Source organism: Nerophis ophidion, linkage group LG05, assembly GCF_033978795.1.
Source record: "Nerophis ophidion isolate RoL-2023_Sa linkage group LG05, RoL_Noph_v1.0, whole genome shotgun sequence".
Taxonomy (NCBI): domain Eukaryota; kingdom Metazoa; phylum Chordata; class Actinopteri; order Syngnathiformes; family Syngnathidae; genus Nerophis; species Nerophis ophidion.
The window spans coordinates 57,979,251-57,995,365 of NC_084615.1; the positions used below are offsets into that span (position 1 = coordinate 57,979,251).

Consider the following 16,115-nt stretch of genomic DNA (forward strand, 5'->3'; position numbering starts at 1 on the left):
TAGCTCATTGCTTTGTATATGTCGGGAACGACGACAATGGTTTGCAGGTAAAAAGGTAAAATAAACAAAAGGCGAGTGCCGCTAAGAAAAGGCCTTGAAGCCTAAGGATGGCTATGCAAAATGAAGCTTTTGATTGATTGAAACTTTTATTAGCAGATTGAACAGTACAGTACATATTCCGTACAATTGACCACTAAATGCATGGTAACACCCGAATAAGTTTTTCAACTTGTTTAAGTCGGGGTCCACGTTGATCAATTCATGGTGCAAAAATATACTCTCAGCATACAGTCATCACACAAGTTAATCATCATAGTATATATACATTGAATTATTTACAATCCGGGGGTGGGATGAGGAGCTTTGGTTGACATCAGTACTGCAGTCATATACAATTGCATCAACATGAGAAATGAAACATTGAAACAGTGTAGGTCTTACTTAGTAGGATAAATACAGCCAGCAGAGAACATAGTGAGTTCTGATAGCATAAAAACAAGTATATACATTACAAATACATTTGATTATTTACATTAGGTTATTTACAATCCGGGGGGATGGGATGTGAACTAGCTGCAAAGTAAACAAAACAGAATGCTGGACGACAGCAAAGACTTACAGTGTGTGGAGCAGACGGCTCCCACATCCTTACATGACATGACAATCACAACAAAATAGGAGCGCAAGACAAGAACGGGGTAGAGCGGCCGGCCAGAAACCTGAGGGTTGCCGGTTCGCTTCCCACCTATTGACATCCAAAAATCGCTGCTGTTGTGTCCTTGGGCAGGACACTTCACCCTTTGCCCTCGGTGCCGCTCACACTGGTGAATGAATGATGAATGAATGACAGGTGGTGGTCGGAGGGGCCGTAGGCGCAAACTGGCAGCCACGCTTCCGTCAGTCTACCCCACGGCAGCCGTGGCTACTGATGTAGCTTACCACCACCAGGTGTGAATGAATGATGAGTCCCACTTCTCTGTGAGCGCTTTGAGTGTTTAGAAAAGCGCAATATAAATCTGATTTATTTTTATTTTTTTAAAACACTATACACAGGAAAACAGCAAAAAACAAAATAAGTCGCGGTGTGATGTGACAGGTGGTGACAGTACACCTACTTTGAGACAAGAACTATAGTGATGCATGCTTGGTTATAGTTTGAGAATGACTTTTTACTGTCAATATCGGCTGCTGAGTTTCATTTGTTTCTGCTGGTGGTGAGCCTCGGGACTTTGTCAATGAAAAAAATGTGCCTTGGCTCAGAAAAGGTTGAAAAACACTAGAGTAGAGATACTGGAAAATGTGATGTATTATGTTGTATGCATGCATGCTCGAAATGAACACAACTCAACTCAACTATATTTAGTGCGTGCCATGTACTCATCCACACGCTTGGTGGGGCTAGATTTAAATGTTTGTTCAATGGTGACATGCTGACGAAGAAGACGTCAGCCCAGCAGGCTAAAGTCGAAGAAGAATAACTGCCACTGAATTCACTATCCATCTTAATTCAGTTGTCTTTAAGGACTACAGGGATCGAGGACCATGCTGAGAGTTTGTCTCAGAGGTGCGAATTCTACACTCCAGGTAAGACAGCCGCTTGACCTCACCTGTCTTTTGTCTGCTTGTAGAACGTTGCATGTTAGCATTAGCACGGTAGTGAGAGGAGTTGTCATTCAGTGACCCACAGCCGGACTCCTATGACCGCAGTGGATTTATTGTATAATTACCTACAAATAGATAAATAAATACCATTAACGTGGATATGCGGGATGACAATAATACGACAAGAGTTAATATTTACTTATTAAAATAGTCTAATGTTTTCGCACTGGTGCGCATGACGTCACAGCTAATTGTCCCAAGTCCAATCAACGTCCATCCATCTATTTACTTCTGCTTGTCCCTTTCGGGGTCAACGATGGGGGTGGGGTGGTGGTGCTGGAGCCTATCTCAGCTGCATTCGGGCGGAAGGCGGAGTACACGCTGGACAAGTCTCCACCACATCGCAGGGCCAACACAGACAACATTCACACTCTTATTCACACACTAGGGCCAATTTAGTGTTGCCAATCAACCTATCCCCAAGTGCATGTCTTTGGAATGCAATCAAAAGTATTGCAATATTTCGCAATAGGTTTTTTCCGATGTCAGTGAACCGGAAGTGAAACAGACACAGCGATAATGGGTAGGCTCATCCATCACTGTGTCTGTTTCATTTACACCATCGTTGTCTGTTTTACTTCCGGTTCACTGACATAGGACAAAACCTTTTTGCGAGATGTCTTGCAAAAAGTATTTTGCGAGACATCTCGTAAAAAGTGTTTCGCGAGATATCTTGAAAAAAGTATTGCGCGATATATCGCAAAAAATGTGTTTCGAGATATCTCGCAAAAAATGTGTTTCGAGATATCTCGCAAAAAATGTGTTGCGTGAAATCTCGCAAAAAGTATTGCTAGATTTCTCGCAAAAAGTACTGCGAGATATCTCGCAAAAAGTACTGTGACATATCTTGCAAAAAATGTATTGCGAGATATCTCGCAAAACATTTTTTTTCCCTCCATGTCTCTTTAGGGCAGAGATGTCAAACGTACGGCCCGTGGGCCGGATCAGGCCCGCCAACAGGTTTTATCCGGCCCGCGGGATGAGTTTGCCAAGTATACAAATTAACCTGAAATTTTTTGAATGAAAGAAACAGCTCTTCTACATGTGTCTACTGAATGTTGCAACAGCAATTCTTTGTATCTCTGTAGATCAGGTGTCGGCAACCCGCGGCTACGGAGCCGCATGCGGCTCTTGGATCACTCTGATGTGGATCAGCTGCATACTTGCCGACCCCCCCATTTTCCCGGGAGGTTTTCCTGATTTCAGTGCCTCTCCCAGAAATCTCCCCAGGATAACATTCTCAGATTTTCACCCGGACAACAATATTGAGGGCGTGTCATGTTGGCAATGCCTTAAACGTCCTCTCGACCATGTCGTCGCGTCCGCTTTAACACTATGCTATCTGAGTGCCGGCACGCCACATCTAGTGTGCGGCTGATGACTCAAAGTGCAAGCGACTGCAAGGCATAGTTGTTCAACAGCCCTACAGGTTACACTGAGGGTTGTGATATAAACAACTTTAACACTCTTACTAATATGTGCCACACTGTGAACCCACACCAAACAAGAATGAAAAACACATTTCGGGAGAACATCTGCACTGTAAAGCAACATAAACGCAACAGAACAAATACCCAAAATCCATGCATCCCTAACTCTTCCGTGCTACATTATACACCCCCACTAACCACTAAACCCGCCCTCCGTGCGTCGGTTGAGGTGGGCGGGGTTTGGTGGTGCTATTAACCGCAATTTGTAAGTGGGAAAAAAAAACATTATGATTTGTACATTTTCAGAATGTGCTTTTTCTATTTTTAAACACAGAAAACAATCTGAAGGTGTCTTTATTTTTAAGTTATCGTGCAGGGATTTTACCAGTCCGGCCCACTTGGAAGTAGATTTTTCTCCATGTGGCCCCAGATCTAAAATGAGTTTGACACCCCTGCTTTATGGGCTCTGTAATTTTCCCTGTTTTAAGGTTGTAATTTTTTTGTTTAACTACGTTTGTAGAACTATGGGAGAAACCCTGTGAACAACTTGCAGCACTGCAGACACTACACAAATGGAGCAAGCAGGTAATAATGTGCACATATGATGTTAATGCTAGTTGGAAAGTATGCACAGTGTAAGGCTGTTCTTCTCTTGTCATCTAGCAGTAGTGCTGCCAAGGTGGTCACGTTGGGCTTGGTGACGGTCGGCGGTGGCGTTGGAGGAACAATACTGTACGCCAAATGGGACCACAAGTTCAGATCAGCAGTGGAGAAAAATGTTCCCTATTCAGATTGGCTTTTAGATCTTGCTTTAGGACCTGCTCCCCAAGGAACTGTACTTCCTTCCAAAAAACAGGTAAGGCCTTGTCCGGATAATCTTTGGGTAAAGGTTAGCTAAGCCTTTATCAAATCCCATTGAATAACTGTTTGCCACAGGTGTGCTTTTAAATTGTGGTAATGGTCCAAAGATGTTTTAGATCAATTTGCATGATTGGCCATAGGGACGGACTGAATTACCTCAAATCCATATTGTGATACACATTCCTGCCTCTTGTATGAACATAACACATCAGAATATATTCTTTGGCATGTAAATTATATTGCAACCATTTCAAAACAGGCTACAGAATACACATGTCTCTCCTTTGGCTGCTGACACATGTGGTGATGAGATATTATTAATACTGCCAATATTTCTGGTTTAGGAAAAAAATAGATTTTCGCGTAGAAGTTTTTCAAGCAGCTGTCTCTGACTTTGAGCTCTAAAAGAGCAGGCCATGTTATCCAACAATTAATCAGTTTTACTATTAACCGTGATGAAAAAAGTATGTTATTTATAGGCAAAGGCTCTACTAGACTGTCTGTTTCTGTCCTCCTCACTCGCGAAAAACGGACATTATGCTGCATGGAACAAAAAAAAGTTACACCTGCGTTGCACGCGTTTATACTCATCTATCGAAAGACACTAGTATACTACATTATCTTAGAAATGGCAGCAGGACAAAGCAGTGTACTTTCACTACTCAAAAAAAGCTAAAGTCGGAACATTTCGGATAACTATAAAAATGACGAGGGAGTAGTCATTGTTGTGGAATTAATTAATTCATAATAATCGTGAAACCGTGATTATTACACAGACTACATATATAATTGTACAGTCAAAATCTATAATCGTTGCATCCCTAATTGTGACTGATAATATGTGTAATCGGGAAGTAGGGTGTGCACTAACCTGGATTAGAAGTGCCTAATAATCTCCCGCGGCACTCATGGCTGGGGAGACATGATGCTGCAGCCACAAAAACGAGACTGTTGGGTCTTCTCCCTTGCAAATACACTGGTAGCATGATGTCATCTTCAGAAAAAAATATAACCTCGCAGAACGTAAAGCCTAGGATTGTTCAGCTTGTAGAAACCCTCCCTCTGTTGTCCCTGACTTTGGAACATTTAATATAAAAGAAATGTAACTCATGGATTAGTTCTAACCGCAACGAGATTCTCCTTGTCTCTTTTAGTTCTAATGATTTACAGGCAAGAAAGGACGCTAACAAGTCAAGGTTTAAAATACGATCGATTCTCCGATGCATCACAATTAGAACATGGGCGAATTCATGAGTCAATGTACACATGTTCATCATCGGTTATTTTGGTATGTTAAATAAATTAATACAGATGGTTCTAAAATGCGGCATTATTACTAAGCTTGTCTAAAAGGTTTGTACGGCAGGTAATCTGTTTTTCTAGATGGTAGTTTTTTGTTACAGTTTTTTTTTTTGGTGTGGTCAATAAACAGTTTTGCTCAATAAAGTGATTTATGGACATCCCATCCTTAAAACGTCTTGACAGATGTTAAAATAATTGAACAGCTTTGACGAACATTATTTTATCTTTTATGGCCACTTGTTGTCACCTGTCATTTACAGAGTTGCATCGCCAAATTCCATCCATCCATGTTTATTTTGTTTAGAGTTTTGGTCGGATTTTATTTTGTGTGCGGGCCGTGGCATGGATTTGATATACACACAGGGCGCATGGGCAGTGCACACTTGCACAGGCACGCACCTTAGAGGGAACATTGATTATGGGGCTCCATTCCCAAATATACATAATAGTACCCACATGTCAGAACAGTTGGTTTTGCATAATAGACTCCCATTAATGGGAAACGGATCTTTTTGGGGAATTTTTCCTATGGTTCACAATCGTTATGAAAGGCATGAAGACGATGGATTAAAAAAAAAAAAGCATTCTATATATTAAATAAATGCGATCAAAAGTCCGCTTACAATGAAGCGTATTCGAGATGTTAAATTTTGCTAGTAGAGTCCCTAAAAAACAACCAAACACCTCGTTAAGATTTTATATACATGATGTAACTATACATGTAATGTAGTAATAGGCACATTTATAATAACATTTAATATTTATGTATTTCGCTAATTTTTAAGCGTATGCGGCGCATTAATTTCAAAAGCACATCAGAGCATTTGCCTTTTTTGTTTCTTTACTCGTTTTGGTTCACTGCAGACATGAGATCCAACAAATATTATAAAACATCACTTACTGTATATGGTCTGCTGTCATTAGGAAGCTGATTGCTAGGATGTTCATACCCGCATTCCCATTCAGATGAAGAATATCTCATAGTCGTTTGGAAAAAACGGGGGGATAAGCGTTTTTCATGTCGTCCTTGCCAGCTCCAGGTCCTATATGGCGGTCAAAGTGTCCCAACTTGTCGGGTTATCTCCTCAGCCTTCTACTGTCCAGGTGTGATGCATGATTTATGATCTACAATAAACTTACAGGGACCAGGGAAGCCAGGAAGCAGCAGACCACTCGATGTAAACATAGGGCGAAACGGACGTAATCACGGCAACCGAGGTGAATCATGGCGCCGCTATAAATAGTTTGTCTGCGTTAGCGCTTATAATAACAATATCACTAACACTTGGTTAATATTTAAGTCAAGAAATGTAAATCTAGTATAGTTGGCTCTTTTTTAATGGTTATTAATCAGATTTTATGGGCGGAATAGTGGGGCTCCCATTGGCTCCGCTTTAAGCAGACTTTAATTCACGTTTATTTAATATTTCGAATGCATTAATAAAAAATCCATCCGTCGTTATGGCTTTCAGAATGATTGTAAAACGATAGGCAAACTCCCCCAAAAAGTGCAATTCCCCTTTAAAGATCCACCAAGGAAATTGCTTAATCATATTTCCCGGTGAAAATAAAAGAAAACTTTAGTTTTACATGGAATAGCAAATTATTGAATTGTTGAGAAAATATAACTGTCATTACTGTGAAAATCAATCATTTGAAATACACTCATGTGCTTTCTGCTCAGCCATATTGTCAGCACATGCGCTGGGATAGGAACTTTCTAATAACACTTGGTTGCAAGTGTGATGGGAGCTCACTAGGTTTCGAAGACTATACACACTCTTTGATCTAGGCCTTTCCCTTAACCTGTCAAGATTAAGGCACTTTAAGCAAGTAGAGGACTGAAATTAGCCAAAGTATCTGTGGCAATCAATTGTTTTTTTACGTGGACTGGCCACCATAAACCAAGAAATTAATGTAGGATAAACTCTGGCTATTCATTTGTATCCAATGCAACTATTCATGAATTAGTTTGCTGTCAACTGCACCGTGTCATACACTCAATATTTCAAAATAATCAGTGACGTGCGGTGAGGTTCATGGCTGGTGAGGCACTGACTTCAGCACAGTCAGTTATAAACATATGAACCCTATAGAGTATCTTATTCACCATTTGATTGGCAGCAGTTAACGGGTTATGTTTAAAAGCTCATACCAGCATTCTTCCCTGCTTGGCACTCAGCATCAAGGGTTGGAATTGGGGGTTAAATCACCAAAAATGATTCCCGGCCGCTGCTGCTCACTGGGGTAAACAAGGGGATGGGTCAAATGCAGAGGACACATTTCACCACACCTAGTGTGTGTGAGACAATCATTGGTATTTTAACTTAATGTAGCAGGTACTTTAGCTAGTATAGTATAAATACATTACACTTATTATTATCATTATTAGCGATAATACTGCTAACATTAACAATATTAAATAATCACATGTATGTACAAAATAACAAACACGACAGTACACAGTGTTGTCACTATGACAGGTGTCACCGCGCTCCAGCGTTAGTGTTCATTCATTGTCTTCACGGTAGCATAAAAAATGCAAATGGCCTTAAAACGCCACAATACTCAGTCACCATATTTGAGTACCCAAAATGAAGACTCGACATAAATATAAATTCAATCGGATCAGAAACATTGGAGGAAACGAGATTAAAACCCGATGCTATCTGCCCATAGAAAATACATGGGTACGGCTGGTAGCAACTATTAGTAAACAAGTTCACTTACCAACTCGGCGTAATATCTTAACATCGACACACTCTTTCGTCGCAACTCGGCCCTGATGGTCGGCCCCTATAAGTTTACAATTAGTTTTAAAAGGTTGGACGATAGAGGTCGGGTGCTATGTGAGCTGGGCGGCAGCCGAAGGCAGGGCACTTGGCGGTCCGATCCTCTGCTACAGAAGCTAGCTCTTGGGACGTGGAACGTCACCTCACTGGGGGGGAAAGAGCCTGAGCTATTGCGCGAAGTGGAGAAGTTCCGGCTGGATATAGTCGGACTCACTTCGACGCCCAGCAAGGGCTCTGGAACCACTTCTCTCGAGAGGGACTGGACCTTCTTCCATTTTGGCGTTGCCGGCAGTAAGAGGCGACGGGCTGGGGTGGCAATTCTGGTTGCCCCCCGGCTTAAAGCCTGCACGTTGGAGTTCAACCCGGTGGACGAAAGGGTAGCCTCCCTCCGCCTTCGGGTGGGGGGACGGGTCCTGACTGTTGTTTGTGCTTACGCACCAAACAGCAGTTCAGAGTACCCACCCTTTTTGGGTACACTCGAGGGAGTACTGGAAAGTGCTTCCCCGGGTGATTCCCTTGTCCTACTGGGGGACTTCAACGCTCATGTTGGCAACGACAGTAAAACCTGGAGAGGCGTGATTGGGAAGAATGCCCGCCCGGATCTGAACCCGAGTGGTGTTTTGTTGTTGGACTTTTGTGCTTGTCACAGTTTGTCCATTACAAACACCATGTTTAAACATAAGGGTGTCCATATGTGCACTTGGCACCACGAAACCGTAGGCCGCAGTTCCATGATCGACTTTGTAGTTGTGTCATCGGATTTGCGGCCTTATGTTTTGGACACTCGGGTGAAGAGGGGCAGAGCTTTCTACCGATCACCACCTGGTGGTGAGTTGGCTGCGATGGTGGGGGACGATGCCGGACAGACCTGGGAGGCCCAAACGCATTGTGAGGGTCTGCTGGGAACGTCTGGCAGAGTCTCCTGTCAGAGAAAGTTTCAATTCCCACCTCCGGAAGAACTTCGAACATGTCACGAGGGAGGTGCTGGACATTGAGTCCGAGTGGACCATGTTCCGCACCTCTATTGTCGAGGCGGCTGATCGGAGCTGTGGCCGCAAGGTAGTTGGTGCCTGTCGGGGCGGCAATCCTAAAACCCCTTGGTGGACACCAGCGGTGAGGGATGCCGTCAAGCTGAAGAAGGAGTCCTATCGGGTCCTTTTGGCTCATAGGACTCCGGAGGCAGTGGACAGGTACCGACAGGCCAAGCGGCGTGCGGCTTCAGCGGTCGCAGAGGCAAAAACTCGGACATGGGAGGAGTTCGGGGAAGCCATGGAAAACGACTTCCGGACGGCTTCGAAGCGATTCTGGACCACCGTCTGCCGCCTCAGGAAGGGGAAGCAGTGCACTATCAACACCGTATATGGTGCGGATGGTGTTCTGCTGACCTCAACTGTGGATGTTGTGGATAGGTGGAAGGAATACTTCGAAGACCTCCTCAATCCCACCAACACGTCTTCCTCCATTGATTGATTGATTGATTCCTATGAGGAAGCAGTCCCTTTGGAATTAGTGGTGAACTCTCCTATTTTTGGGGATGAGGTCGCTGAGGTAGTTAAAAAGCTCCTCGGTGGCAAGGCCCCGGGGGTGGATGAGACCCGCCCGGAGTTCCTTAAGGCTTTGGATGCTGTGGGGCTGTCTTGGTTGACAAGACTCTGCAGCATCGCGTGGACATCGGGGGCGGTACCTCTGGATTGGCAGACCGGGGTGGTGGTTCCTCTCTTTAAGAAGGTGGGCCGGAGGGTGTGTTCCAACTATCGTGGGATCACACTCCTCAGCCTTCCCGGTAAGGTTTATTCAGGTGTACTGGAGAGGAGGCTACGCCGGACAGTCGAACCTCGGATTCAGGAGGAACAGTGTGGTTTTCGTCCTGGCCGTGGAACTGTGGACCAGCTCTATACTTTCGGCAGGGTTTTTGAGGGTGCATGGGAGTTTGCCCAAACAGTCTACATGTGCTTTGTGGACTTGGAGAAGGCATTCGACCGTGTCCCTCGGGAAGTCCTGTGGGGAGTGCTCAGAGAGTATGGGGTATCGGACTGTCTTATTGTGGCGGTCCGCTCCCTGTACAATCAGTGCCAGAGCTTGGTCCGCATTGCCGGCAGTAAGTCGAACACATTTCCAGTGAGGGTTGGACTCCGCCAAGGCTGCCCTTTGTCACCGATTCTGTTCATAACTTTTATGGACATAATTTCTAGGCGCAGTCAAGGCGTTGAAGGGTTCCGGTTTGGTGACCGCAGGATTAGGTCTCTGCTTTTTGCAAATGATGTGGTCCTGATGGCTTCATCTGACCGGGATCTTCAGCTCTCGCTGGATCGGTTTGCAGCCGAGTGTGAAGCGACCGGAATGAGAATCAGCACCTCCAAGTCCGAGTCCATGGTTCTCGCCCGGAAAAGGGTGGAATGCCATCTCCGGGTTGGGGAGGAGACCCTGCCCCAAGTGGAGGAGTTCAAGTACCTAGGAGTCTTGTTCACGAGTGAGGGAAGAGTGGATCATGAGATTGACAGGCGGATCGGTGCGGCATCTTCAGTAATGCGGACGTTGTACCGATCCGTCGTGGTGAAGAAGGAGCTGAGCCGGAAGGCAAAGCTCTCAATTTACCGGTCGATCTACCTTCCCATCCTCACCTATGGTCATGAGCTTTGGGTCATGACCGAAAAGATAAGATCACGGGTACAAGCGGCCGAAATGAGTTTCCTCCGCCGTGTGGCGGGGCTCTCCCTTAGAGATAGGGTGAGACGCTCTGTCATCCGGGAGCAACTCAAAGTAAAGCCGCTGCTCCTTCACATCGAGAGGAGCCAGATGAGGTGGTTCGGGCATCTGGTCAGGATGCCACCCGAACTTCTCCCTAGGGAGGTGTTCAGGGCACGTCCAACCGGTAGGAGGCCATGGGGAAGACCCAGGACACGTTGGGAAGACTATGTCTCCCGGCTAGCCTGGGAACGCCTCGGGATTCCCCGGGAAGAGCTGGACGAAGTGGCTGGGGAGAGGGAAGTCTGGGTTTCCCTGCTTAGGCTGTTGCCCCCGCGACCCGACCTCGGATAAGCGGAAGAAGATGGATGGAGATGGATGGTTGGACGGTAGTTTTTACGACATGCAGGCAAACGACAACTTTAAAACATACCGGTTTCAGGTGTCCCCATACAGGCCTAGCAGAGTAGTGCAAGAATGATCTCTTGGATCACTAACGTCCTTTACTACCAGGAGGCCGGAGAACAGGTGGCTCACATAGTGGGTCTTCACAACCGTTTTATGATTGCTCAGCACAAGAAATACGTTACACACATACAGTTGTTGACAAAATACACTGTACATTATATACCTCAGCTAACTAAACTATATAAATGTATAATATAATTCATATAGCAATACGGTCTCACTGCACCGCAGCCAGCAGTTAGCCGAGTCATTGCGCAATCCACGGGAGGGTCAGCTGGCTGTGACTCACCGCAAGTAATTCTCAGTATTTGAATGGCAAATGTGAAAATTAAGCGATTTTGAATAAAAAATTATTTAAAACTGGTGAAGTTAAATGGAAATCAACTTTATAGTATAATCACTGGATACACATAACAATATGATTTATTTTTTATTCTTTTTACATTTTTTTCTTTCCATGATGGCAGGTGAGGCCATCAATCTGTCAATCCTTTCCATGCACTTGCATGGCTTAATCTTTGAAACAAGCATATGCTACTGGCAGTATCAACCTGACTGCATGTCACTGAAATGAATAGCCTAAAGTATTTTCTTATATTTACCTGTTGTACAGACTGAGCAGCTCCAGCCTTCGTCAATGATGGACAAAACAATGAAGGCATCTAAATCCAAGCCAGAGAAGAAGGTGAAGGAGTCGTCTGAGAGTCCAACGAAAGATACACAAAGTCTGCAGGGTAAATCTTCTTAATCATGAAGTATTATTAGAAAATGTAGTGGTCAAAGAAAGTATTGTTGTTACATGTTCAAACTTGGAAAAAGTCTGTCTTTTCTGGTATTGAGAAGTATGAATGTTTCCACCTGTTGGTGGAGGATAGAGCAGATTCCTGCCTACAACATGAAATGGAGATAAAGTAATGTTGCTAACATTATGGATACATTGGTAATGGTTCAAATGTGTGAATTTTGTTTCGTTTTCAAGCAGTCACAGACATATCTGAGGGTAAGCGGTCCTCTGATGCTTTATTGGTTTATATATTTAGTATTTATGTATGAATAGTAACTGTTCTACTAGTTTGTGTTTCTTCCACAAATGTTAACGGTTTTTGACTGACATTTAAAACACAAACAAAACAGATTGGATCCTAATTTAAAAGTCAAAGAAGTCCTCTTAGAATTCATTGCTAGCATTACTATGTTATGTCATGTAGTAAACGGACCTGATCCAAGATCCAAATGTCCCGTGCTAAACAATGTGTGCAAACTATAAAACTGTGTGTACTGTTTGTGGGCTTGTTGCGTGGGATCTACTAAGACTGCATAATAACGTGTTAAAAAGTGTCTCAGCCAGCCCTATTTAAATGAGAATTATTTTGTGTACTACTTGCATTATGTGCTCATGAAAACACTCTTTTCCCTCTACATTTGTGTTGCCATGCTGTGTACCCTGCGAGGTTTTGCAGTGTTGAACAAGCAGCACACATCTATAATCTGCAACACATTTTATGCAATATAAAATCGCAATTTACAACCGAAACTATTTTAGGACACTGACCGCATGCTTTGCAGTGTTGCAATGGACCATCACAACACAGCAGCGCATTCATGAATCTAGAAGGATCCAAATCCAAAAAAATGCACATTGCAAAACGTTTTTTCATTTCGGAGATGTATCATAATTTATTTCCTACTGTACATGAAAATGAACGGCATACACAACATCAACAGACACCAAAACATGTCAATCGAGTTTGTTTTATTCAGCCCATTAAGTCATCCAGCAGCTAGAACATTATTAAATGATATTGCTGAAAAGGTGATATGTCTGATATTTTTATACCTGGCAGGCCAAATATGTTTTTGGGCACACACACGCAGGACAGTGGATTTTCTGTCCAGCTGTATTTACAGCGCGATCCCCTTCTTTGTCACAGCCATATTCGTAACTGTCAGTTTGCACATAGATTTCAGATGTGCTTAACAAAGACGCAAATGGCACCTGCAAAATGTTTTTTTCTTGATGATTCACTTTGCGCGTGCTAAATGATTAAATTTGGATCCTCGGCTCTTGTTTTGAGCGGTCTGATAATCAGCGTTAATTCTGCATATTCATAAAGACAGACACGCTAAATGGATTTTGCTCCTCCTTTTGCTCACTCAAAAGACAGTCCTCTGCACACAAACTTAGTAGATCAGCTTTGCGAGTGCTATCAAGTTTGCAAATGTTTTAGTACGCGGAAACCTTGGGTAGATCAGGCCCTTACTGTCTAAAATACCAAAGTCATCTATGTCAACGTTTAGATGTCGTAGCAGTAGGAACTAGTCTGGCTTTATAACCCTCATAAATGAGATTTTTATGAATGCATTCATACAATTTTTTTGTATTCTATCCAGAGTCATCAGCAGAGGCGACTCATATCATTTCAGCCATCAGTGAGGTTCCATCAGTCCCCGCTCCATGCGATACTGAGTTGACACCTGTCAAAGGTAGGACCTCTTCTCCATACAGTGACAAAGTATTCATAGCCCTTGAACTTTTCCACATGTTGTCCTGTTTTGACCACACACAAAAAATATATTATTTGGGGATTTTATGTGAAACACTAACAAAAAGTGGCACATGACTGTGAGGTAGAAAGAAAGCGATACATTTATTCATATATATATATATATGAATAAATATATATAATATATATACACACAGTAATATTATATACATTTATAAGGCGCCGTTCAAGGCACTCGAGGTCACCATACAACACTTACAAGCAAGTAACAACTATAATCAAACAGTTAAAAATGTAAGCATGAATAAAGCTTGCAACAGAGCAGTAATGAAGGCATAAGCATCAACAGAAAAAACTAAAAAAAACAAACTAATTTTTTCAGATCAAGAACTATGACTACGTTTACACTGCTTATACACTGATTATATTGGGAGATTATTTGATCGTGATTAATTCGAATTCAATCAGGCATATATTGTCTCGATCAAACATGGCAGAAATGTCTGTTAGAACAGTGTTTCTCAAATGGGGGTACGCGTACCCCTGGGGGTACTTGAAGGTATGCCAAGGGGTACGTGAGATTTTTAAAAAATATTCTAAAAATAGCAACAACTAAAAAAATCCTTTATACAGATATTTATTAAAAAATACTTCAACAAAATATGAATGTAAGTTCATAAACTGTGAAAAGAAATGCAACAATGCAATATTCAGTGTTGACAGCTAGATTTTTTGTGGACATGCTCCATAAATATTGATGTTAAAGATTTCTTTTTTTGTAAAGAAATGTTTAGAATTAAGTTCATGAATCCAGATGGATCTCTATTACAATCCCCAAAGAGGGCACTTTAAGTTAATGATTACTTCTACGTGTAGAAATCTATTTATAATTGAATCACTTGTTTATTTTTCAACAAGTTTTTAGTTATTTTTATATCTTTTTTTCCAAATAGTTCAAGAAAGACCACTACAAATGAGCAATATTTTGCATTATTATACAAATTAATTAATCGGAAACTGATGACATAGTGCTGTATTTTACTTCATCTCTTTTTTTTCAACCAAAAATGCTTTGCTCTGATTAGGGGGTACTTGAATTAAAAAAATGTTCACACTGAAAAAAGGTTGAGAACCACTGTATTAGAAGATGCCGCAGTACTAAACAGTAGGAAAGCAATGATGCTCGATGTTATCCTGCATGGAACAATTTTCCTTTATTAGCTGTTATTTTTTAATGTGTGTCTAATTGTGTACGTTTACGTGTATGGCGAAAGTTAGCCTTGTCACAATGTAATTAATGTTTAATCGGCGTTGTGCCTCCTCCCTCTTACACAGCTGGTAGTGCACCCCAGAAGAATAAAATAAAGATATTTGACCAACACACGCATAGAAGTTGAAACACAACATTTAGATGGACATAATTGATTTACCTGGACCCCGTCTTTAACAAGTTCAAAACGTTTTTTGGGTGTTACAATTTAGTGGTCAATTGTACGGAATATGTACTGAACTGTGTAATCTACTAATAAAAGTTTCAATCAATCAATCAATCAATCAAAGCAACTTCAGTGACCGACTTCCGTCTCACTGTCTGGCTGCAGCTCACCAGCAGTCTTGCCCTCAATGCGGACTCGCAAGCAGGCACAGAATGTCTTTGTGACTGAACTACTCTATTGGTCCAGTCTGGGAGAATAAACATACCAACTAATTTATTTAGATAAATACATTTTTATATCTACATATTTTTTAATCAAATTTTTTGTTTTTGTTCGCCAAGATTCAACTGCTACAAACCCCGTTTCCATATGACTTGGGAAATTGGGTTGGATGTAAATATAAACGGAATACAATGATTTGCATATCCTTTTCAACCCATATTCAGTTGAATATGCTACAAAGATAACATATTTGATGTTCAAACTGATAAACATTTTTTTTGTTACAAATAATCATTAACTTCAGAATTTGATGCCAGCAACACGTGACAAAGAAGTTGGGAAAGGTGGCAATAAATACTGATAAAGTTGAGGAATGCTCATCAAACACTTATTTGGACATCCCACAGGTGTGCAGGCTAATTGGGAACAGGTAGGTGCCATGATTGGGTATAAAAGCAGCTTCCATGAAATGCTAAGTAATTCACAAACAAGGATGGGGCAAGGGTCACCAATTTGTAAGCAAATTGTCGAACAGTTTTAGAACAACATTTCTCAACGAGCTATTGCAAGGAATTTAGGGATTTTACCATCTACGGTCCGTAAAATCATCAAAAGGTTCAGAGAATCTGGAGAAATCACTGCACGTAAGCGATGATATTACGGACCTTGCAGACGGTACTGCATCAAAAACCGACATCATTGTGTAAAGGATATCACCACATGGGCTCAGGGACACTTAATAAAACCATTGTC

General features: G+C 42.2%; 1 protein-coding gene across 2 annotated transcripts in view; it reads left to right on the forward strand.

Annotated features, from left to right (window-relative positions):
* The first annotated feature begins 1,403 nt into the window (after positions 1–1,403).
* The window catches only part of immt (inner membrane protein, mitochondrial (mitofilin)), a 31,210-nt gene continuing 16,498 nt past the window's right edge, over positions 1,404–16,115 (forward strand). Inside the window, exons 1-5 of one of the 2 annotated variants that reach the window (XM_061901595.1) lie at positions 1,404–1,584; positions 3,613–3,677; positions 3,756–3,948; positions 11,814–11,934; positions 13,592–13,684. In XM_061901595.1, the coding sequence (XP_061757579.1) occupies positions 1,543–1,584; positions 3,613–3,677; positions 3,756–3,948; positions 11,814–11,934; positions 13,592–13,684 (514 nt within the window). In that variant the 5' untranslated portion in view covers positions 1,404–1,542. The remainder of the gene's footprint in view (positions 1,585–3,612; positions 3,678–3,755; positions 3,949–11,813; positions 11,935–13,591; positions 13,685–16,115) is intronic. The other variant, XM_061901596.1, reaches the window with a different exon arrangement.